This window comes from Myotis myotis, unplaced genomic scaffold (assembly GCF_014108235.1).
Source record: "Myotis myotis isolate mMyoMyo1 unplaced genomic scaffold, mMyoMyo1.p scaffold_m19_p_10, whole genome shotgun sequence".
NCBI lineage: Eukaryota > Metazoa > Chordata > Mammalia > Chiroptera > Vespertilionidae > Myotis > Myotis myotis.
The window spans coordinates 36624836-36650796 of NW_023416314.1; the positions used below are offsets into that span (position 1 = coordinate 36624836).

General features: G+C 41.1%; 1 protein-coding gene across 4 annotated transcripts in view; it reads left to right on the forward strand.

Annotated features, from left to right (window-relative positions):
* The window catches only part of PAK1 (p21 (RAC1) activated kinase 1), a 123130-nt gene that overhangs the window by 79574 nt on the left and 17595 nt on the right, over positions 1-25961 (forward strand). For all 4 annotated transcript variants that reach the window (XM_036324886.1, XM_036324885.1, XM_036324887.1 and 1 more), the window contains 6 exons: positions 2500-2600; positions 3088-3235; positions 7147-7184; positions 14129-14245; positions 17136-17310; positions 25411-25474. In XM_036324886.1, coding sequence (XP_036180779.1) covers positions 2500-2600; positions 3088-3235; positions 7147-7184; positions 14129-14245; positions 17136-17310; positions 25411-25474 — 643 coding nt within the window. The remainder of the gene's footprint in view (positions 1-2499; positions 2601-3087; positions 3236-7146; positions 7185-14128; positions 14246-17135; positions 17311-25410; positions 25475-25961) is intronic.

Below are 25961 nucleotides of genomic sequence, written 5' to 3' on the forward strand. Positions count from 1 at the left end.
AGTTTAGTTTTTTTCATCTATCTGTTCAATTTTCCCAATATCATTTATTGAATAGACTGTCTTTACCCCACTGTATGTTCTTGCCTCCTTTGTCAAATATTAATTGACTCTAAAGGCATGGGTTTATTTCTGTGCTTACTATTCTGTTCCATTGGTCTATAAGTCTGTTTTTGTGCCAGTGCCATGCTGTTTTTATTACTATGGCCTTATAGTATAATTTGATATCGGGTAGCGTGATTCCTTCAACATTGTTCTTCTTTCTGAAGATTGCTGTGACAGTTTGGGGTCTTTTGTGGTTCCATATAAATTTTTGGAATATTTGTTCTAGTTCTGTGAAATACCCCATTGGTATCTTGCTAGGAATTGCATGGTATTATAGATTGCTTGGGGTAGTATAGACATTTTAATGTTGATAATTCTTCCTATCCATGAACATTGTATATGCTTGCACTTATATGTATCTTCTTCAGTTTTTTTCTTCAGTGTTTTATAATTCTCTGAGTGCATGTCTTTTACATCCTTGGTTACGTTTATTCCAAGGTATTTTTTTGGGGGGGGGGGCGGGGGATGCAATTGTAAATGGGATTGTTTTCTTAGCTTCCCTTTCGGATAGTTCATTATTGGTGTATAGAGGTGAAATGGATTTCTGGATATTTATTTTTCAGCCTACTTTACTGAATTTATTTATCAGTTCTACTAGTTTTTTGGTGGGATCTTTAGGGTTCCTTATATACAGTATGATGTTATCTGCAAATAATGACAGTTTTACTTCTTTTTAAATTTGGGTGCCTTTTATTTCTTCTTCTTGTCTGATTGCTATGGCTAGAAATTCCAGTACTGTGTTGAATAAGAGTGGTGAAAGTGGACATCCCTGTCTTGTTCCTGATGTTAATGGAAACAGTTTTTGCTCATTGAGTATGATGTTGGCTGTGGGTTGATTCTCAAACTTTTATATACACACGAATCATTAGGGATCTTATTAAAATTTTTATTCTGACTCAATAGTCTATGGTGGAGTTTGAGATATTAAAATTTAGATTCTGATTCAACAGTCTTATGGTGGAGTTTGAGATTCTACATGTTGATGCTGACTGATGCTGCTTTGAATAGCAAATCTATAGATTACTCTAACTGTTGTTTTCATTGGAGAGGACCAGAATGCAGATGATGGGCAACTCTTAGAATGATTCAGGCCACAGATAACTGCCTGAAATAGGGTGGTGGCAATGAAGAGAGAGAAGAGTGGGTAAATTTGACCACTGTGTAGAAGATAAATGCATTGAGGGAGAGCAGAATCATAAGCAGCAGCAATCCATGAGAGGCAGAGTGACAGAATAGAAAGGCTACAGAGCTGGAAGTCTAAAAGCCTTAGTTCTGGTCCCACATTTGCTTCTGAATTGCTCTGTGGCGTTGGGCAGATTACTTAATTTCTTGGAACGTTTGTTTCTTCTTCTGTCAAATGGGCACCATAATCACTGCCCTGCTTGTCACACTGTTGTTTTGAGACGCTAGAGAACTAATATATGTGAAAGTGCCTTGTAATCACTAGAGCATGATACAAATACAAAACTAATTACATCTTCAATGACCTTATTCTGAGGCACTAAGAGTTAGCACTTATCTTTGGGGAGACACGATTCAACCCCTAACAAGGGTACTTCAGCTCTATAACTTTTCTGCGAGGTCAGCAGGACTGTAGTGAACATCTACTCTATGCTAGACCCTACAAGTATTTGAACTTAATGAGCCTTTAAGGTCTTAACCTAGGGAGGCAGCATAGCATCGTGGTATAGAGATCAGGCTCTGAGCCAGACTGCCTGGGCTTGGGTCTTGGGACTGCCAATTACTAATCATGTGATTTTGGGCAAATAACTTAATCTTATTTATATGTAAAATAAGGATGATAGTACCTGAGTGATAGAGTTGCTGTGAGGCTAAAGTTAATTAATACATATAAAAGAATTTGAGCCATTGCCTGGTAAGCACCTGATAAAATATTAATGACTCACATTATTAAATCTACTTCCAAATATAAAATTCTGTAATTGAACCTTAAAGAAGTCCATAATCAAAGACCTAGTAAGTAGGACGCAGGCTATAGAAGCTCATTGAATATAGGATGTCAGGGCTGGAAGTGTCCTTAGAGACAACCTACTTGAGCCTCCTCTCTTTACAGATGGGTGGGAAACCAGGATTCAGAAGAAGGAAGTGACTTTCCCTGGATCAGGTGGCTCATTAGTAGTAGAAACAGGACTATTAACTCTGATGAGTGTTCTTTCTGTGCCTCCCTTACTTTAGTTTGACAAAAAATGAAGTCTTTACTCGTGCATTGAACATCTATTCCAATTTAAGCCCAGCATTGGGCTCTGTAAATACAGATATGAAATAGATAATTCTTGGCCTCTAAAGGAGCCTACAGATCAACAAAGAGCTAAACAAGCCTAAAAATGTAATAATGTTTCTGTTTCTTAAATTTCCGTTTCTCTCTTTCTTTTGCAGCAAATAAAAAGAAGGAGAAGGAGCGGCCAGAGATTTCTCTTCCTTCAGATTTTGAGCACACGATTCACGTTGGGTTTGATGCTGTCACAGGGGAGTTTACAGTGAGTCCCAGGCCACAGAGAGGCCTTCAGAGTTCTGGCTGTGCACTGTGAGAGGCAATCCTTTCTAGTCTTCCTGATGCTTCTGTCTGCTTGAGACCCTCATTGCTATCTTCTTTTATTCACGAGAGGGACACTTGACGAGTCTCCAAAATTGCACCGAAGAATCCTTTGAATCTTCATTTCTTAAATAGAGCTCTGTGAGGTGGCCTTTTGGCGGCAGGCTCTGTTCTGGGCACCGATGGTGCGGAGACAAATCAGACATGGTTCCTATTCCAAAGGAGGATTAGCCTGGTGAAGGAGCAAAAATCTCAGGAAGTGACTAATACAATGAGATAAGTCTTATAAAAGAGGCTTGTGCCGCACTCTGAGGGTACAGGGAGGAATGACTAAATTGCCCTTGGCTGCTAGCAGGTATCAGAGGAGCGCTGATTTTCCTTCAGGGCCCCCTGTGACTATCCTCCTGACAGCCTGCATGTCTCTCCTACAGGGGATGCCAGAACAGTGGGCCCGCTTGCTTCAAACATCAAATATCACTAAGTCGGAGCAGAAGAAAAACCCGCAGGCTGTGCTGGATGTATTAGAGTTCTATAACTCCAAGAAGACCTCCAACAGCCAGAAGTACATGAGCTTTACAGGTACAAGATTGCGAACAGGGCAGCCCGGGAAAAAGGATTTTCTTGTGGGTGGAAAAGAGCCCCCTGCCTGTTGGCCTGGGGTGAGAGAAGAAAGTACTGGAAGGAGTGGAGATGGTACTTTCACTAAGACAGGGTTAGCCAAGGCAGTGGGTTTTGCATCAGACTTGAGTCTTTACTCTGAAACTGCTCATTTAAAAAATGTGACATGTAAAGACGTACACTTTGTGCTAGAAGATCTCACTTCTGACACTCACTAGCCTTTAACTGTCACTTCATTTCTTTGAGCCTCAAAATGGGAGTAATAATTCCTATCTCTGGAGGTTGTAGTGGGGAAAAAATGAGCTCATTGATGCAAAAGTCCTTCATGGGTTATAAATGACACCATGGAAATGTAGCTGTCATTATCATCAGTATCTTTAATATTGTTAAGTTAATTTAATAACACATTTAACGTATATCTTTTAAGTAGGCAAGCCCAATTTCTTCATTAAGGCACTGATTTTTATCAGTCAAGTGAAAAACAGGTCTGTAATAATAAACGTGCTTTAGATGTACTCTCTATATAAGGGACTATGTTTTTCAGGGTTGTCCTTTATAGCAGAATTGAGATTAGAAGCCAGGTCCTCTAATCCTCTGCCAGCACCCTTTAAGTTTACTGCTTGCCTCTAGTAACTTCATTTGGAGAACCTCTTTTTATAGTAGAGAAATTTTCTTTTCCTAGACAAGTCATGAGAAGGCCTACATTTCTGGAGACTTACTTACCTTTTGTATAGCATCTTAGAATGTTAGAGCAAGAAATAGCCCTAGTATGTATATCACTTCCAGTTCCCCATGTTTTGCAGACAAAGCCAAAAAAGGCTTTTCTGATGTGTCTGATTTAGTGGCAGAGCTGGTCTCTTACCTCCGAGTTCAGAGCTCTTTCCAGAGTCCATGCTGTCTTTTTCGAAGGGCAGTATTACTGGGGAAGGTGAGAACCAGGATGAACTAGCCAATTTTGAAGGATGCTTTCCCAGTAAGTATCTGGCTTGTATCAAAGGGCACAGATGGCGAGGATGACAGACTGCAGCTTCGCTCATGCTGCCATGGTGGTGCCCAGGAGAGGGTCATGCATGTTCCCAGCAGTATTTCCTTCTTCACGTCTGGCCCCGCTGGGTCTGTCTTACTTCTCGCATTGGAGGACTGGGGCATTCCAAGGAGGAATTGGGGTTGAGAGGTGGTGTGGGGCGAGTTTTCTAGGCAGGAGATTAGAGCTTGTGTTTTAGGGATTTTGTCGTGGAGATATAAGATTAGAGCTGGCTTTGAAAGCCTCAGCTTCAAAGTCTTTGGAAGACTTTCTGTTTTATGTTTACATGTGTGTAGATGTAGACAAGTGCCATATATATATATGGAAGCGTAGCTCTGTGGGTTTGCATATATTTGGAATCAAAGCCCACTTAAGTATTCATGAATGAATGCTTATACAATCCAGGTAATTGTGTGTATGCTCATCTATGTGTGCATATGTGAGTAACATTGAGTACTGGTATATGTGTGTGTACACATGCATGTGCATGCAGGATTTTTAATTTTCTAGAAGTTGAAGACCAGGACCAACTCCAGGCAAACTTTTATGTTTGGCATGGTTTATTTTTAAAGTCATCTTTCTCCTTTTTCTGTTTCCCCTCTTCTCATACTATTATGCTAACACTATCTCAATCTGTATATGCTTGTATATGAGTGATCTCATTTGATTCTCATCATGGCCTTGTAGGATTGGTAGGGCAAGGATTATTATCCCTAGTTTACAGACTCAGAGAAATGAATTAGGCTTAGAGAAACTAAGTGAATTGCTTTGGGTGATTCAACTGATATTTGATGGAAGTGTGTTTTAAATTCGGGTCTTTCAATCCATTGCGGTTTATAACCCAAGCATAATCTTCCAAGCCAATTTTTGACAACTTTTCTATTTTTTTCAGCGTTTTATTTTCTGTGCTGATTAACAAAAAGTAGTGTAGGGAGTTTAGCTCTATGTTGCCAGTGATTTATGTAACCTTTTTTAAAAATACATTTTTTATTGATTTCAGAGAGGAAGGGAGAGATAGAAACATCAATGATGAGAGAGAATCACTGAATGGCTGCCTCCTGCATGCCCCCCACTGGTAATTGAACCTGCAATCTGGGCCCTTGACCAGAATCGAACTCGAGACCCTTCAGTCCATAGGCCAACATTCTATCCACTAAGCCAAGCCGGCTAGGGTGATTTATGTAATCTTGAACCTGTTTCTTTTCTCTGAACCTTAGATTCCTCATTGGTAAAATGAAGGGATTGGAAGTCCTCTCTGCTCTGTCGTTCTGTGCTGTGGAATTTGATTTTGATATGTAGGCATGGTGCACCCCAGTGAAAAGGAGCAATGCTTACTTGTTTCTTATATGGGCCAGACACATTTATTATCAGAGTGCCCAGTCCTCAAAGACACTAGCATCAGGTTGGGGTTGTGCAGTGAGGACAGAGTGTTGAGCTTTGTTTTGCCCTAAGCTGATGTTCTTTTGGACAAAAAGAACCAATGAGTTGTGTTTAAAGTACATCCTGAATTGGTTTCACCAGAGTACAGCTGGCTATTCGGGGTTTGTTTTAAGAACATTTTGTCATAGCTTTTGGGTCCATTATTTGTCGTAGGACAGAAGAAGTACTACCTGGCACTTTCTTATAGAATGGGAATTGGGGTCTTGGACATTCTCTGGGCTTTGTTCTTGGTGAGGAATGTATTGGATTTGGTAGAATATTTTTCCTCTTTAATTCCAGAAAAGTCACTTGAACCAGCAAAGTCACTTTCTTCTTGGGTCTTTAGGAATTAAAGAATAAAGCCAAATGCAGTACTTGGTCTTTAAACTTATTTTCTTGCTAAAATCTCCATCGAGTGTATGTTTCATATTTCATTAAATCTAAGATATCACTGATTTTAAGAGGCATCATTATTTTATATACCACTAAAGAAAAAAGGTTGCCAATTAAAATATGAAATGCGCCCTGGCTGGGTGGCTCATTTGGTTGGAACATCATCCTGCGCACCAAAAGGGTGTGGGTTTGACCCCCAGTCAAGGTGCGGACAGGAAGCCACTGATCGATGTTTCTCACATAGGTATTTCTCTCTCTCTCTCTCTCTCTCTCTCTCTCTCTCTCTCTCTCTCTCCCTCTCTCATTTCCTCTCTCTCTAAAAATCTAAAAATATATCTTGGGTGAGGAATTTAAAAAAAAAAAGCCTTTATAGGACACATCTCTGTTTTAGAAATGTTAATGTGAAAAAACGTACATCTCAGAATCAGTGAAATATGGTAATTACCTTACTGTGGAAGCTTGAATCTATTATTAGAAACAAGATTCTGCCTTTAATTAGACTTGACGTGATTAATGCCTCTCATTTCCTGAGCCTTCGTCTTTCTCTCCCTGTGGGGAATAGACATGAATGTGGAGGATCCTTTCTAGAAGCCCAAGCTGCAGGCTGGTCATAATTTGTCATGGGTGCTCAGGACAACCCAGCCATGAATCCTCTTTCTTTTAGATTCAGGCCTGATGACAATAGAGTTGCTGATGTGGATACAGTTCTATCATAGTATTTAGAGTTTGACCAGAATTCAGATCTTGACTCCTATTTAACAACTGTGTGTACCCTGGGCAGATTACTTAACATCTCTGAACCTCAGTTTCCAAATCTATAAAAGGAAACATAATAAGAGCACTCGGAAATCTATTGAGGATAAGGGAGGTAATGTGTATAATGTGCCTAGCATGGTATTGGGCCCATAGTACCAGGAATACTGTTGTCATTCTCTGAGCCTGGCAAGGGCTTGACTGACTAGGCTTCCTTAGCTCTCAAGAACAGATGCACTGTAATCGTTTACTGACTGAGTCCCTGGTCTTTTTTCCTTTGCAGATAAATTAGCTGAGGATTATAATTCTTCTAACACTTTGGTAAGTCTTCATTTCCTCTATTCTGATATGGGCAGGTGTGGTGGTTAGGGATCAAAGACAGTGTGGCAGATGCAGAGCCTGGGCTGGGAGGCCCTCATCTTGGTCACTCCCACACTCTGGGCCTCAGAGTCCCTATCTGTTCTGGGAACTGCAAAGGAATTGGACTCAATCAGTAGATACCCCTTCCAGCTTAAAAAAATTTGTTTTAATGTTCTAGAAATCCTAACCTTGGAACCAGAAGAACTGGCTTTTAGGCTCAGTTTTTCATTTGCCTTTAAAAGCCAGTTTCTGAGCTTGAGTTTTTTAATCAATAAAAAGAGGATGACATACTTTGCCTTACCTGGACATGTCTTCGAAAACCTGAATTTAGAAGAGAAGTCCCTCTCTTTGGTTTGGGTATACAAAACCAGGATTAGGCCTGGTTGTTGAGGGCAGCATATTCTGTCCATTTAAGGCAGTGGTTCTCAACCTTCTGGCCCTGAAAATACAGTTCCTCGTGTTGTGACCCAACCATAAAATTATTTTCATTGCTACTTCATAACTGTAATGTTGCTACTGTTATGGATCGTAATGTAAATATCTGATATGCAGGATGGTCTTAGGCGACCCCTGTGAAAGGGTCATTCGACCGCCAACGGGGTCGCGACCCACAGGTTGAGAACCGCTGATTTAAGGTGTCCCCTGAAGTTGTAGTGAATGCCCTGTCTTAGGAAGGGCTGGAGAGTAAAACTCAATAACTTCAAAGATCCCTCTGCCTCTTCCAGCTTACAAGTTCTATTTTCCAGAGCAAGTAAAATATGTTGATATGTTTGAAAGGGTCTTTAAATAGTAAGCTGTTATCATATATATATGATAACTGCTGTTCTTTACAACCTGATGCTGTCTATGTACAGAGGTGGTTGTGTCATATTGATCTGCTAAACACTTGCAAAACGCCTACCTGTGCCAGGTCTTGTGGAGAAGTGGCAATATGGGCATGAATCCGACATTGTCCCAATGTCCGATAATCTCCCAGTCTTGTGAGGGACATGAAGACGACAGTAAACAGTTACAGTGCTGTGTGCTGGAAGTTTATGGGGGCCAGGGGTTAAGTCTGATTTGCTTATTGCTGTATGCATGGCATCTGGCAGGTAACCACTTACTGAATGAAACTGGATGTATAAGGAAAGCTTCTTGATGAGAGTCTGAGCTAAATGAGTTAGTTGTCTAGGGTGTAAGAATTAAAAAGAGATGAGAGTATTCCAGACAGAGACGGAATAAATAGCATGTGTCAAGACAAGGGCTCGCAAGCTATGCTTGGTAGTTTGTGTGGCTGGCATGTGAAGGGTGAAGGGAATAGAAGTGGGTGACAAGGAGGAGTGGTCAACAGGTCCGATCGTGTAGGAGTTTTAATCTATCTTAAAGGCAATGAGAAGCTCTTGAAGAATTTTAAGCAGGAGAGTAGTAAGTTCTAACACAGTGTCGAGTCATCGTTAAAATAGTTTGAACCATATTTCCAGGAGTGTGGATTGGTTTACCCTGAGTCATTTATCCTGTCATCATTTGTAAAAAATGTTCACCTGTCCAATGCCTAATAGCACACTCAGTCCTTTCTTATTTACTATTTCTTTTAATCCTCACGGGCGCTTGATGAGGTCAGTTAATATTTTTGCTTTATCGTTGATAAAACTGAACTTGAGAAGGGTTGATGGCAAATAGGTATCAGATTCCCAGTCTGCGTTGCTTTCCCCTATTCACTCTTTCATCAAATGGAAGATATATAATTAAAAGATGGGGAAGCATTTGCAAATGTTAAGATTGTTGGGAGGTTCTTACCGCTGTTGAATAGTGAATTATTGGAGAAAGCTGAGCGGTGCTTTGTGGTTCATATATCTTTGTTTTTATGGGAGGAGTGGCAGCTCTCATATATTGAGTGGCTGATATGTGCCAGGCACTGTGCTAATAATTAGACCTCACAATTACCTTGTGAAGAAAGTATTTTTATTCCTGTTTCACAGGTAGAAAAACAGTTTCCTGGAGACTCAGAATTAGCTATTATGGCAGAACCAGATTAGAACTAGGGTCTTCTGAGTGCTGTTCCAGGGTTCTTTTCTCACCGAGGCAGGGAACTGAGAAAGAAGATGGCAGAGAGGTCTTATAAAAGAGACTTCAGTAAAGCCATAGCCGGGCTGTTCATTAGTGAGGAGGAGGAGGGGCCCTGGGGCTCAGGCCATATGGCAGAGAGGATAACACCTGCTTGCTGAAAACCTGTACTGGTTTCGTAGCTACAATTAAAGGCACTCAGGCCGTCAAGGACATTTTCTCTCCCGATTCAGAACATTTGTCCCTGTGGCTCAGTACACGGTATCCTTGCTAGTTTTACCTGAGGGATATGGTTTCTATTGTGGTAGCATGTCATTATTTCCCATATTGGTTTCATACAGGTCATTTCATTTGATTTGTGAAATAATTGGACAGGATTGTTATCCCCATAACACAGGTTAAGAAATTGAGACTCAGAGAAATTAAATGACTTGCTCCCTACCCTTGAATGAGCTAATAGTGGAAACCAATGCAGAATTCAGTTCCCCTGATTATTCATTTATTCCTCCATAAAATAAATATTTACTTAGCACCTCCTTTGTGCCAAGGTGTTCGTGATACAAAAATGAATATGCACTATCTCAGTCCTTGAGGGAAAAATTAACAGCAGACTATAGGGAGAAAGGCTGCAAGAGAGGTATAAATAATGTACTTTGGGGGTCATATTTGATGGAGTGATTTATTCTTCCGAGTAGTACAGAGAAGTGTGAACAGAGTTGTTGGGACTGAATGATTTGTTCATTTAATAAACATGATTATTAAGGGCTTCTGGCTCTAAAATTTTATTTGTGGCATTGGTCTGAGATCTCAGATGGTATGCCTTGTAGTTCCTGAATTCTCATTTATGAAATGAACACCTACGGTGTGATAGATTGGGGAGTCAAAGACTGGTAAGGTTTTTGCTCTTGATCTCACAAATTTCGTGAGGAAACAGGACACATAAACAAGGATTTATAATATAGTGTCAGGTAAGCACAGGTAATGATACCAGGCAGAGAAAAGGGCAATGCTTTTTAAAAAACTTTTTATTTACTTATTGTGAGAGAGACATCGATTTGTTGTTCTACTTATTTGTGCATTCATTGGTTGCTTCTTATATGTGCCCTGACCAGGGATCTAACTGGCAATAGTGGCATATCGAGACAGCACTCTTACCAACTGAGCTACGTGGAAGGACAGTGCTTTCTTATCGGAGGTGGCATGAGCAAAAACCAAGTTGGACTTAGGGCTGGAGCTAAGGAATATTTTAAATAGGAGAATGGTATAGTTTGATGTACATTTTAGTCTAATCTAACAACATCTTAGAGGATAAAAAAGAATTATTAGAAATTAAAAAATATTATTAGGTAAATAAATTCACAAGGATTAAAAGCCAAATACATCTAAGAGCGAATTAATGATATAAACTATAAAAAAGATGGAAAATTGAGAATAAAGGACACAGAGGGTTTAGGCAAGGAGATTCAAGAAGATTCAGAGAACGGAGGCATTAGAGTAAAAAATAATCAAAGGAAGAAATTGGAACCCTCATAATTGCTGGTGGGAGTGTACAATGGGGCAGCCTCTGTGGAAAAGTCTGGCAGTTCCTCAAAAGGATAAGCATAGAGTTACCAGCTGACCTCGAAGTTCCACTCCTCAGTATATATCCAATAGAAATAAAAACATACATTCACACAAAAATGGGTGCGTGAACGTTCATATGAGCATTATTCATAACAGCCCCAAAGGGAAACAATCCAAATGCCCATCAATTGATGAATGGATTTTTTAAAAAGTATTATATTAATACAATGGACTATTATTTAGACAAAAAGGAATGTAGTACTGATAATGCCACAATTTGGATGAACCTTGTAAACTTTATGCTAACTAAAAGAAGCTAAATACAAAAGACTGTATGTTGTATGAGTCCTTTTATTTATTTAACTAAAAGCCCAGTGCATGGATTTGTGCACATTGAAAGGAAATTAATAAGAAGAAATATTTTAGAGACTGGGGAGGGACCACGGGAGGTTGGCTCCAGGGCATGTCCAGCCCGTCTCACCCAGTCCCGATCAGCCAGACCCCAGCAGCAAGCTAACCTACCGGTTGGAGCGTCTGCCCCCTGGTGGTCAGTGCACATCATAGTGACTGATCAAACGGTCAGACACGTAGCGTATTAGGCTTTTATATATATAGATTATAGGGAAGGATTAACCACATAGAACCAAAACATCTAGAGTGGAGTTTAAACTCTCATAGATTATCTTGTTACGACTCCCTGAAATGGTTAATTTTGACTGTTTCCTCTTCTAAAATGTAAGACACAGACCAGGGACTTTATTTTGTTCTTCACTGGCTTTTTAAAAAACAGAGGTTTGTGGTCATTAGTCAGAATGATAATTTAATTGATTCCTTATATCTTCCTAGCTCCTTACTGTGTACAAAGAGTTCTTATACCCACCTCACTTCATTTCATTCTCTTAGGGCCCCTCTAAGAATTTTAATTTCTAAGAATTCTTTTTTATCCTCCAAGATGTTGTTAGTTTAGACTAAAATGCACATCCAACTAGGTAGGCAGAGAGCTGCTGTCATTATCCCCATTTTAGAGATGAGAAATGTGTGGCTTAGAGTAGGACAGCCTTGCCCAGGGACACAGGGATAAGAAATAAAAAATTTGGGACAAAAACCTGTAGCTCTGATTCTGATAGTTGTTAATACTACCACCCAAAGCTTTCACCTGGGAAAACAGAATGTTTTGCTAAGGAAGATGATGAAATCTCCTTCTCTACAGAGTTTTAGAGCAAACAAACCTAGTGTTTATAGTGTACATCAGGGTGCCCCAAGGCAACAACCCGATGTGAAGAGGCAGCCAACTTAATTCCCATTTTGGATTTCTGGTTAAAGTTTGTTGAGAGGAATAGTGGGGAGAAAAGAAATCAGAATAGCCCTAACCGGTTTGGCTCAGTGGATAGAGCGTCAGCCTGCGGACTAAAGGGTCCCAGGTTCGATTCTGGTCAAGGGCATGTACCTGGGTTGTGGGCACATCCCCAGTAGGGGGTGTGCAGGAGGCAGCTGATGGATGTCTCATTGATGTTTCTACCTCTCTATCCCTCTCCCTTCCTTTCTGTACAAAATCAATAAAATATATTTTTAAAAAAGAAATTAGAATAGAAAAATACCAAAATATATGTTTTGAGCCCTGGCTGGTGTTGCTTAGTGGTTAGAGAGTCAGCCTGTGGACTGAAGGGTCTCAGGTTTGATTCCGGGTCAAAGGTGCATATCTGGGTTGCAGGTCCGATCTGATCCCCGGCCCTGTGTCGAGGCTCAATCGGGAGGTAGTCAATTGATGTTTCTCTCTTTTTCTCTTCCTCTCCCTTCCTCCCTTTCTTCTACTCTCTCTAAGAAAAAAATCAGTGGGAAAAAGATCCTTGGGTGAGGATTAAATCCCGCCCACCCTCAAAAAATATATATATATACACACTTTGACAGGGAAAGAACCTCTATTGGATTGTAGGACTGAAAGTGACTTATTATAATTATACTGCTACTTTTCACCACATTCCTCAAGTGATAAAACTTGAGACTGAAAGGATAAATTCATTGCTTATGGTGACCAAAGCTTGTTGCTTACATGTGCCCAGCACTGAAAGTTTTTAAGTCATGCCCAGTACCAGAGGTCCTGTTGAAAATATGAGATAACTAGTTTTTCTTACCTTAGTATGTCACATGTGGTAAAGGCCAGCCTGCCACATGGTAACAGTACCTCTAGTCTACTATTCCTCTAGGGAAGTTTTCCACCTATCCCCTGTCATTCTGACCCCCTACTGTCCTCTCTCTAGAGGCCCCAAATGGCAGGCAAAAGGGAAACTCACCCTCTGTCTCCTGTATTCGATGATGAGCTGCTTCAGGACATAGGCCACCCTTTTCATCTTTGTATCTTTATGCCAACAGTATCCATCACAGTATCTGACTGAGCACAGAGTCAGTGCCCTGAAAATATCGGACACTGTTGAATTATGTCTATATGTATTAAAATATCTCTATTGCCTCTTTGGCCCTATGCTGTGATCATTTAATCTCCATCAAACATCTCAGGTTTTGGAGCTATTTTGTCTCGTATCTGTGGTATAAACAGCAATGGTATGATATTTTTGCCTGGACCTGCCCCCAAACATGCTGTTCTTGGCCCAGCTTTGTTACAGTTTGCAAGTGAAAATCACGTTGCTGAGATTATAGCAGATCCAATCAGTCATGCTGGTAAGGTTCATTCCAGGACCAGTGAGATGGATAGTAGCCAGTCTTGGGAGAAACTCATTGTTCTCGTGAGACCAGGGGCTCCTGCGGTTCTGTATCTGCAGGTTGAGGCGAGGGCACCTGTGAACATAATGGGTGTGCGATAGGTTTTGGTAAAGAAAGGAAAAGGGGAGGCAAGCGCCTGCCTGGATTTCCATTAACCGTATCAGAAAGGAGTAAGGAATATAATGATAAACTTTGTAGAATTCCCAACTTCTCATCCCTTCTCTACATTTCGTATTTTATTACCCGTTCAGTGTGGAGAGTAAAATTTATAGACTAAGAAGGAGCTACATGCTTGTCTTCGGGGTCTGGATTGGGGAAGGCAGGTAGGAGAAGTGTAACCTGGCTTCCCAATCCCCAGTTGGCTTTGGATGGGAGGAAGGGACTGAGTGTCTAGTGGTAACTGGAAGAGAGGGCAGCCGGCTGAGTTCCTGACTGGCTGCACAACGGCGAAGAGCTCGGAGGCTGCTGTGGGTTTCAGAGGGGGTGTCAGGATGAGGTTTCTTTGGTGAGGGGTGGGGAGATTTCGATCCTGGTATCTTAAAGCTGGACCTGATGAGTCTGGCTTTTTCTCCGCTGTTCAGAATGTGAAGACTGTGTCTGAGACCCCCGCAGTGCCACCAGTCTCAGAAGATGAAGATGATGATGATGATGCTACCCCACCTCCAGTGATTGCTCCACGCCCAGAGCACACAAAATCTGTGAGTCTTTGTTATTGAAGTTTGGAGGGGGAGGGGGAGGGGGAGGCTGATGCTTGGGGCTTAGAGGTTTTATATTCGGGTAGTGGTCCTTAGATTTAGGAGTTGGTGAGATCACTGAGCCAATTTGATTGAAAGGTACTTTCTTTATGATTAAAGACAATAAGTTGTATATATATTTATCATGGGTTTGCAGATAGCCCCAAAGTGTCCTAAATAATTGGTGTATATACCAACCCAGCCCTCGTTAACTTAGTCTGTTCTCCACAGACAGGAAGATATGCAGAATTAATGTTGCTTAGTGCAGGACTAACATAAATTATTCCCGTCTCCTGGGAAGCAACAAATTAGCCGGCTGCAGATCTTTTCTTCTCTGTTAAATGTGCAGCATTCAGCCTCTTAGAACATCATTGATGATACTGAAAGACCCAAGAGAGTTGATAAATACGTTAGTGCTATTAATATGCTGGATATCCGGATGCCTGATATTGGCAGTGATTTTTATTTAACTTCCTAGGAGGTTCTTCCATCTCAGAATAGCCACAGTCCTTCTGCCCTCTCTTTGACAACAGGGGTTCATGCCTTTTACTTAATTTAGCTTCAGTGAGCACTGACCTATTATCAGACGATACTCTGCTAGTGTATATATATATGTGTGTATATATATATATATATATATATATTTTAACTTGGACTTTTTTTATGACAAGAGCTTTGTAATGAAAGAACAATCTAGGGCTTAAACTCTGTGATAATACAAAAAAGGCCGCCTTTTGGGTTAAGCATTCAGGGAGGTGTTTAAGCAGAAGTTGGTTGGCTGACTGTGGGAGATGCTGTGGAGGAAATTCAAGGGGATCAGATGGTCAGATGAGATGGCCTTTTAGGATAAGGATTTATAATCTGTGGAGTCACCCTTTCTGTAGGTCCTCATAGCAATCGTTTCTATAAAGGCACTGATAATTCCCAATTTATAGAAAAAGAAGCTGAGATTTGGAAAGGTAAATTGATCTACCTAAAGTCTCTTAGTAAACAAAAGAGCCAGGATTGAAAGCAGGTAATTTATTCTAAATCCAGGCTGCTTTCCACCATAGCACAGTGGCCTTTTTGTGTATGCAGGTCTGTGCTGGGAGCCAGAGAAGGAGACTATTAGAGAAGGAAAAGGCAGGGTTTGTACCCTCAATGAGCCATATCAGGAGAACCGAACAAGAAGGACAAGGCATGCCCAGCCAGTGTGGCTCAGTGGTTGAGCATCGACCCATGAACCAGTCAGGGCATATGCCCTGGTTGCAGGCTAGATCCCCAGTGTGGGGCATGCAGGAGGAGCCAATCAGTGCATCTCGTCATTGATGTCTCTCCCCCCCCCCCCCCCGACTATTTGGAAAATAAAAAATGACAGGGCGTGGAAATGCAGGCCTGAGGTGCCAGGGATATCCTTTGTCTATAGGTAGAGATAGAAATTGAAGAAATCATTGCGCTAGAAGTCAGGAAAGAAGCTCTAGTCTCTGATCTCAATGTCTTCACTTAAGTTCTTTCCCATTTGCACCTATTCAAGTCCTGTCTGTCCTTTAAGATCCAGCTGAAGAACCCCACTTATTGATTCATTGATTCATGAAACATGCATCTAAATGCATGCTTTTTGTTAGGAACTGCTTAGATACAGGAACTCAGGGATGAATGACACATTCACTGTCTTCAGTGAGCTTGTAGACTAGCCAAAAGACAGTTGTGATATTTTTATGAAAAAAATCTGATAAATGCCTAAAATGATCTTCTGGGAAAGGGAATATAAGTTATCTAAACCTCAGTAGTATAGAGTTTGCTCACTTTTAAATGACATTTATCCCTTTCTGCCTTGTAGTTATAACTTTTTCACAAGACTTAATTCACAAGAGGATGGGGCAGCATTTTGTACAGCCAGGCAAAGGTTCTCAGTAAATGTTTGTTAAGTAAATGAATAGGAAATATAATAGAATTAGCAAAATTTTAAAAGCTCAGTATCTGTTGGGTATGATTTTAATAATTTTACATTTGCATTTAAAACTAATTTGGCTTATTCACAATAGCCAAAAGGTAGAAATAACTTAGGTGTCCATTGGTGGATGAATGAGGCACCCAGAGTTGGGAAATTCTGGAAAGTGGAGTGGTGGCTGCCACTCTCATGGGTACTGAATCTTATTTCTGCAAGATGAAAAGAGTTCATGGTGGATGGTGGGGATAGTTATAGAACTATGTTAATTAATTTATTCCTACAACAACCCCATAAAATAGGTATCATTAGTATCACCATTTCATAAATGAGGAAACGGAAGCACAGAGAAGCTAATAACCTGCCCAAGGTCATACAAATGGTAAAAATAAGAGTTGGGATTTAAGCCCAGGCAGTCAGATTCTCGAGTCTGTGGTCTAAATGACTACATCCTACTGCTTCTTCAACAAGAACAATTGTAGTTCCTCCTCTGCCAAGGTTCAGGATTTAAAGAGGGAGCAGCTCAAAAGAGATAATGTTGTATTAGTGCAAAGTGCTGTGCAAATACAAGATATTCATTTCAGCTTGGGGAATAATAGAATTTTGAGATGAAGGGGATTCCCATCCAATGATAGAATTTCCTTTAAATCATTTCTGTTGAGAGTTGTCTAACCTGTATTGAATATCGTCATTGTTCAGACTCTCACTAACCCTTGCCGTGTATACTGAGAGCAAGGAAGGCCATTCCAACCACAGAGGATAGGCCTGGCACAGAGGAGGAGGGACATAGATTTTGACCTGGGAGAACAAATGAGTTTGTTGGGATTTGTTTTTCTGTGATGTTCTAACGCACATTTAAGAGAGGCTCCTGAGCTTCGCTATGCTAACAGAGGCTGGCCTTGTCAAATTCTTATACCAACAATGCAGGTCTACACACGCTCTGTGATTGAACCACTTCCTGTTACTCCAACTCGGGATGTGGCTACATCTCCCATTTCACCTACGGAGAGTAATACCACTCCTCCAGATGCTCTGACCCGGAATACCGAGAAGCAGAAGAAGAAGCCTAAAATGTCTGATGAAGAGATCTTGGAGAAATTACGTAAGCACTTTGTAGCTTTTTGAACCTTCCTCTGCTATATGATTGGTTGAGCACAAAGACAGAATTTTGTTGCTGTCAAGATCTCCGTCCTAGGCTTGCTGTATGTGGCTGGCTAGCTATGCTGGATATCTTAGCCACAAACTGTGCTTCTCTTCACCCTACCCTTGTTCCCACCTCCTCTGAGTCACTGCCCCGATTGGATACCACATTAAGATGAGAATGTGATGAGAGAGAATGTGGATAGCTCAAGTTAAGATCTAGGTATTTCTCACCCTTAGGCATGGGTTATGTAGATGATAAATAGCTTTTATCTAGTGAATAGTATATAATGTATTGACAAAGGCTGAGGCCTTGTCTATACGTGGTGGGAAAGAGTGCTGTGATTGATTTTTTTAAAATTAATTATTTGTATGTTTGTCATTGACCTAGGACAGTGGTCTGCAAACTCATTAGTCAACAGAGCCAAATATCAACAGTACAACGAGTGAAATTTCTTTAGAGAGCCAAATTTTTTAAACTTAAACTATATAGGTAGGTATATTGTTATTAACTTAATTAGGGTACTCCTAAGCTGGCCTTTACTAAAAATGTCCTCACTCTGATTGAGGTACGTTCGCTGAGGTCGACCCCTTCCAACTCTCCCATCCACACTTGTCTTGTATACTTGTTTCATCTATCTCCTTTTGTTCATCCTCTCTATATGTCCAAACCATCTCAACATACTTTTCTCAATCCTCGACACTATATCTTTCACTCCACAACGTTCCCTAAAATTAACTTAATAAACTTTACTTAAAGTTTTAAGTCTTTTTTTTAAAATATGTTTTATTGATTTTTTACAGAGAGGAAGGGAGAGGGATAGAGAGTTAGAAACATCTGTCAGCTGCCTCTTGCATACCCCCGACTGGGGATGTGCCTGCAACCAAGGTACATGCCCTTGGCCGGAATCGAACCCGGGACCCTTCAGTCCGCAGGCCGACGCTCTATTCACTGAGCCAAACCAGTCAGGGCTAAAGTTTTAAGTCTTAGTTAAACTATAGATACATTGAATAAAACTTGACATCATACTTAATAACGATATTATTTATTGATAAAATCAAATTCCTTATAATTTACCTTACAATAGCCATAAAATTAAATCATGACAATGACTGGCAAACACTAATGTGAATAATGGCCTTGCATCTCCTTGGAAAGTTTGGGTAAGTCAGGTTTGTATGTTGTTGTTTTTAATTTTAGGCACGATTCCAGGTTCTCATCAATAAGATGACTTCTCAATTTACTCTTGATAAGGTTCATGCTTGAAAATGATTGTTCGCATAAATATGTAGACCCTAATAAGGAAAGAACAGCAAACGCTAGTTTTTTCAGTTGATTATATGAGTCAGGAATACTATTCCAGGTGTTAAAAATCAACATATCTTCCTTCTCCAGGTCTTTCAAAGCAAACCACTTGTGCTGTGAACTAAGTTCACATTTGTTTTTCTCCAATATTTCTATATCAGCACAAAGATGTTCAAATTTCGAGCTCCACAGTTCTTTGTTTTTTAAATCCAGCAATTGTATTTCAAAGTTGCCAATGTCAATATTAAAGGGAGAAAAATTTAATTCTGTTACAGTAGCATTGAGAGGATTTTTAACAAAGGCTAATGTCACTTTGCTGTTTCTAACACCACTTCTTTAAAATAGACTGGCCCAGGCTGAAAACCGACTTCTGCCCATGGGCCACAAAGTTTCAATCGCACTGTACGTGCGCGCCCGCACGTGGTATTTTGTGGAAGAGCCACACTCAAGGGGCCAAAGAGCCGCATGTGGCTCACGAGCCATGGTTTGCCAACCACTGACCTAGGAGAAGACAGATCTGCCATCTTGGTTGTAGGAACAACCTTCTCCTCTCCCTTCTCCTCCTCTCCCTTCTCCTCCTCTCCCTTCTCCTCCTCTCCGCCCTATGATCAGAATCGAACCTGGGACCCTTCAGTCTGCAGGCTAACGCTCTATCCACTGAGCCAAACCTGTCAGGGCTCTTCTCCTCTCCTCTTTTTCCCTAGAAGAAGGAAAGGAGAAAGGCAGAGGGTTTTGAATCCGTACCAAAAGGAGGGAAAAAGAACTCTACATGGACACAGAGCAGTCCGAGTAAGACCCCAGAGGCTTGAAATGGTGTACAAGTTGGGGAATTATGATGTGTTCCAACCATAAAGTGAAAGAAAGGATGGAAGGAGTTGAGGTTGGAGAAAGGGGCTCTAGGCTGTCCTCACATGGAAGTCATTACAAAGCCTCTCTTTCCCACACTCCCTCCTCACTCTCTTTCTCCTTTTCACCAGGTTCATCTATTTGCTTTAAAATATCCCTTCAATTGAAAATTGAAAACAATTCAGGAAGGAAGACTTGCAACATAAATGGCATCTGGGAATGCTCTGGAAATTAATCTGTTATATACATCCTTCTTTTTGAGGTTTTATCTTCCTTCTAAAGAGCCCTGACTGGTTTGGCTCAGTGGATAGAGCGTCGGCCTGCAGACTGAAAGGTCCCAGGTTCGATTCTGGTCAAGGGCATGTACTCTAGGAGAGTCTTTCTAATTACCTTTTCCTGTCTGTGCGAGGTACCCTCCCCTGGGCCCCAGTGCTATTCTGTGCTTATCTCTGTCATGGTTCTAGTCATATTGGATGGAAATAGTCACTCTGATCCTCTTCTAATTAGAGTGGTTCTCAACCTTCCTAATGCCGCAACCCTTTAATACAGTTCCTCATGTGATGACCCCCAACCATAAAATTATTTTTGTTGCTACTTCATAACTAATTTTGCTACTGTTATGAATCATAATGTAAATATCTGATATGCAGGATGTATTTTCATTGTTCGCGACCCACAGGTTGAGAACCGCTGGTCAATAGAGGATCCAGAAATTGACCCAAGCCATTATACTCAATTAATATTTGACAAAGGAGGCAAGAGCATACAATAGAGTCAAAACAGCCTCTTTAATAAATAGTGCTGGGAAATTTGGTCAGGTACATGCAAAAAAATGAAACTAGATCACCAACTTACACCATACACAAAAACAAACTCAAAATGACTAAAGGACTTGAATGTAAGACGGGAAACCATAAAAACCCTACAAGACTCCATAGGCAGCAAAATTGCAGACATATATTGTAGCAATATCTTTACAGACACAGATCCTAGGGCAGTGATGGCGAACCTTTTGAGCTTGGCGTGTCAGCATTTTGAAAAACCCTAACTTAACTCTGGTGCCGTGTCACATATAAAAATTTTTTGATATTTGCAACCATAGTAAAACAAAGACTTATATTTTTGATATTTATTTTATATATTTAAATGCCATATAACAAAGAAAAATCAACCAAAAAAATGAGTTCGCGTGTCACCTCTGACACACGTGTCATAGGTTCGCCATCACTGTCCTAGGGCAAGAGAGACTAAGGAGAAAATAAACAAATGGGACTACATCAAAATAAAAAGCTTCTGCACAGCAAAAGAAACCATCAACAAAACAACAAGAAAGCCCAGTGCATGGGAGAACAAATTTGCCAATGTTATCACCGATAAGGGTTTAATCTCCAACATTTACAGGGAACTCATACAACTTAACAAAAGGAAGATAAACAATCCAATCAAAAAATGGGCAAAGGACCTAAATAGACACTTTTCGAAAGAGAACATTCAGAAAGCCAAGAGACACATGAAAACATACTCAAATTCACTAATCATCCGAGAGATGCAAATCAAAACAACAATGAGGTACCATCTCACACCTGTCATCATCAACTGGCTATCATCAACAAATCAACAAACGATAGGTGCTGGAGAGGATGCAGAGTAAAAGGAACCCTCCTTCACTGCTGGTGGGAATGCAGACTGGTGCAGCCATTGTGGAACACTATGGCGTTACCTCAAAAATATAAAAATGGAACTGCCATTTGACCCAGTAATTCCACTTCTAGGAATATATCCCAAGAAAACAGAAACACCAATCAGAAAGGATATATGCACCCCTATGTTCATAGCAGCACAATTTACAATAACTAAGATTTGGAAACAGTCTAAATGCCCATCAGCAGATGAGTGGATTAGAAAACTATGGTACATCTACACAATGGAATACTACGCTACTATAAAATAGAAGGAATTCTTACCATTTGCAGCAGCATGGATGGAACTGGAGAGCATTATGCTAAGTGAAATAAGCCAGGCAGTGAAAGAAAAATACTACATGATCTCACTCATTTATGGATAATAAAGAACATTATAACTTAATGAACAAAAAGATAGATACAGAGGCAGAGAAGCATTGAACAAACTGTCAAATTACAGCGGGAAGGCTGGGGAGTTTTGCGGCAGGGGGAGGGTTAAGAGATCAATCTAAGGACTTATATGCATGCATATAAGCATAACCAATGGACACAAGACACTGGGGTGGGGTGGGGTAAAGGCATGTGCTGGGGTTTAGGGGAGGCCGGGGGAAGGTCAATGGGGGAAAAGGAGACATATGTACTAGATTTGTAATACTTTAAACAAGAAAATAAAGTTTAAATTAAAAAAAACCCAAAAGATCCAAGAAGGTAGAACTCAGTAAAACCAGTGGGTGTATCAATTTCTAGGACGCAAAGAAATTTCTAGGGCAATTATAGCCTGAGTAAAGGTGACAGATGTCAAAGCCAGACTGCAAAAGTCTGGAAAAAGTGATCAAGGATAGTGACCAAAAATGTGTAAGACAATTCTTACAAGGCTTTTAGGCCATCGAAGAAAAGAGAGAAGTTTGATTTAGAACACAATTAAGTGTCACAATGATTAATAATTAAGTACCATAATAAGTCAATCACAGATTTCCAAAAGTCACTAAATCTTCAGAAGTATTATAACATGAAAATGACACTAGTCTAGGAATCAGAAGGTCTAACTTCTAATTTCAAACATTAACTGTGAGAGCACATTCATTGGAGAATAAAAGTAGTTTTGAAAATGGAAAACTATGGAAATATAATTTTGGATCATCTTTCCCCAAGGTACCTGTGAAGACGTGGAGAGGATTTAGGAGAGAAAGGAGAGCTAAGGAGAGTGAAACACAATGTCTTGTCCAACCAATGGGCTCAGGGACAATCATCCTTTATCAATGAGTAGAGAGCTGAAGGGATCCTTCAAACCAGAAACAGAAACATGTAACGAGGCACTGTCTGACTCTGGTTACTGCAAGGAAGTAATTTATTACAGTCAGGCTACAGGGAAAGTTGGCATTGACTTGGTCCACACGTCCCCTCCCATGAACTGCCTCCAGATGTCAGCTAGAACTGAGCATCCTGAAAAAGTTAAACAAGCCTGAAACATCTAGAGAGTAGGCCTGAGGCAATTTTAAGGGAAAAGGTTAAATGTGAGGACAGGAATTCCAGGGACCCACAGCTTCCAACAGTAAGCTCTCCCATCTGACTCCAAATACCCTAAAAACAGGAAATATACCTCCAACTCATTTATTCAACAAATAGACTCCATGCTAGGTGTTAGAGATGAAAGAGTAAATATTATTCACCATAATAGCACCAACACTCAGAACAGAATAAACATAGTTTTGATTGCGAGAAGGTCTTACTTACAGGTGAGGAGGGCCAACTGGGGCTCAGGAGAAAAATCTTTATGAGCCAACCTGAAAACATCTTTCAAACCAGAAGCAGCTGATCTATTAACCCACACCTTGGGAGAAAAGCAGAGAACAGTTTCCAGTAGGAAGCAATTAGGAACAAAGCAATTGCAACTTGTCAAGTAATACAAAGGCAATAATAATTTAATCTTTTTGAAATAATTTTATTGATTTCAGAGAGGAAGGGAGAAGGAGAGAGAGATAGAAACATCAATGATGAGAGAGAATCATTGATTGGCTGCCTTCTGCATGCCCCCTACTGGGGATTGAGCCTGCAACCGGGGATGTGCCCTTGATCAGAATCAAACCTGGGACCCTTCAGTCCACAGGCCAACGCTCTATCCACTGAGCCAAACCGGCTAGGGCCATAGAATTTGATCTGAAACTGAGAGACCGGTGGGCACAGAGAAATACAAAGGAAAACAACGACTCAAAAGATAAAACTTTCTATTATGAGTAGAAAACAACTTCCCCTGGTCCAGGCAAGAAACCCTGGATAGGATTTAGAATGTGGAGGTAGTTGAAACATGAAGGATAGAAGTAGAATGACCAAATCTCATCTGCAACTGGACAGAGTGGAGCATGGATCAGAAAGTAACAAATATATTCAGTTCTATGCTCTTGTACTTTCTCTTGGCTTTGGGGAGGAAAAACAGGGTTTGCTTTTTTTTTTTTAATGTAACTTTATTTGCATCCACAATATACTCTAAACAAATTCTAACTTCAGAAGCATCTGGTTGATTCTTTTTTTAATTTTTAAAAAAATTTCTACTGTTGAAAGTATTACAGATATCCCCTCTTCTTCCCCATTGATTCCTTCCAGCCTACCCCTGCCCCTTGCCCCAGGCCTTTACCACACTATTGTCTATGTCCATGGGTTATGCATATATGCCTGCAAGTTCTTTGGTTAATCGCTTCCCATCCACCACCCAATCAGGAGCGAGTATGCAAATTTACCCAACCAAGATGGCGGTGGCCACAGAGCTGGAGCAAACTGGAGGCTTGGGTTGCCCCCGGCGATGGAGGAAGCCAAGCTTCCTGCCTGCCCTGGCCAGCCCTGGCCTCCATTCAAGGCTACAAAGTTTCAATTATAGAAGATAAATAAATCCCAGATACCTGCTTCCCTCCGAGGCACTGAAAAATAAAAGAAAAAAAGGAGGGGCTGGGAGCTTGGGTCGCGGGGGGCCATGGCCAGCCTGCAAACAGCCATCAGCTCACCCAGGCTGGCCAGGTACCTCAGCAGGGACCCCCACCCTGAAGGGGCTGTGGCCAGCCTGCAAACAGCCATCAGCCCCTCACCCAGGCTGGCCACACACCCCCAGTGGGGACCTTCACCCCATGGGGGCGTGGCTGGCCTGCAAACCACCACAGGCCCCTTGTTCAGGCTGCCCCACACCCCAAGGGAACCTCCACCCTGATCGGGGACACCCTTCAGGGCAAACCAGCCGGCCCCCATCCATGCACCAGGCCTCTATCTATACTAATAAAAGGGTAATATGCTAATTAGACTGGGAGACCTCCCAGGAGACCTTCTGGATGTTCTTCTGGACAAAGCCATGGTGGTGGGGCCAAGGTAGAGGCAGTTAGAGGCCAAGAGGGGAGGGCAGTTGTGGGTGATCAGGCTGGTGGGGGGCGGTGCCGTTGGGGGTAAGCAGACCATCAGGAGGGCCAGTTGGGGGCAAGCAGGCCGTCAGTGGGGGTCAGTTGGAGGTGATCAGTGGAAAGCACTTTGGACTGGGAACTGGAAAACCAAACTCCTAATCTTAGCCCTGACACCAATGTGCTGTGTAACCTTGGGAGGAAGTATCTTCCCTTCAGTGGGCCTCATTTTCACCATCTCTAGAATACAAATCGTAAAACTCAGTGAACTCTCTCGTACCTCTTTCTTTGCACTTGATGTACTTCCTTCTGTGACCCCTTCTCAACTTTCTCTCCCTACCTAACTCTTATTTACCCTGTAAAAATCAGTCCAGATATCACCTCCTATCTGAAGCCTTTCCAGTCTGTATTTTGTGCCTCTTTCTGTAACCCTTGCCGTCTAGTGCAATGATTATTATTTTTTCATGAGACTTTATGCTTGTCTGTCTCCTCCATGAAACTGAGCTTCTTGAGAGCAGAGACGGCCTTAACTGTCTCATCTATCTTTTATTCCTAGCATTCAACATAGAGCTTGGCACATGGTCAGCGAGCATATTAAATGAGTAAATGTTTATTGAATGAATGAATTAAAAATTAATAAATGGTTCTCAGGAATTTAGCAATGGAATAGATTACTATGAATAAAAGGGTAAGGAGATGAAACTTTTGGGGGAAAGCTTAGGATCTCCTTAGTATGGTTTTTGGGTATCGGAGGTACCTTTGCCAACTCCAGGGTTTGGAGAAACATGGGGCCTGTTTCGTATCTTGATCTGAGGGAAAAAAATGATTTTTGGTCTCTGTTTCTTTCACAGGAAGCATAGTGAGTGTGGGCGATCCTAAGAAGAAATATACACGGTTTGAGAAGATTGGACAAGGGTTAGTAGGGGCATATTCTTTACCTGGAAAAGTGACTTGAAATTGTGTGTACTGGTGCATGTGATTTTGCTTTTGTTTTGCCTCTCAGAAACCTTGTTCTTCTTTCTCCACTTCACCCCTCACCCATTTGAAGGTGTTATGTTAGGCTGACTTCAGGTTTGGCAGAATTATGCTTAATAGGAGAGATGTGCCATTAGCCAACCATGTTGCTAAAAATACCCCTGCAGTGAGAATTGAAAAACCATTTATTTTCTTAGTATAAAACATGCTTCCCAAATAACAGCTCTGCTTTTTCAGACTAACTCTGTTTACCTGGTGCTCAGCTCTACCAGCACTAATATGAAATGAAAGACTCAATTGCAGACCCTTCTGCTAGTGTAGCAGGACCTGTTTTTCTAGGTGGATAGTCTTCTCCTCTCTGGTTCCTTCTCTGCATCTTGTATGCTGCCCTCAGTGTACTGAGCTCAGCAAATCTTAATCAAGTCCT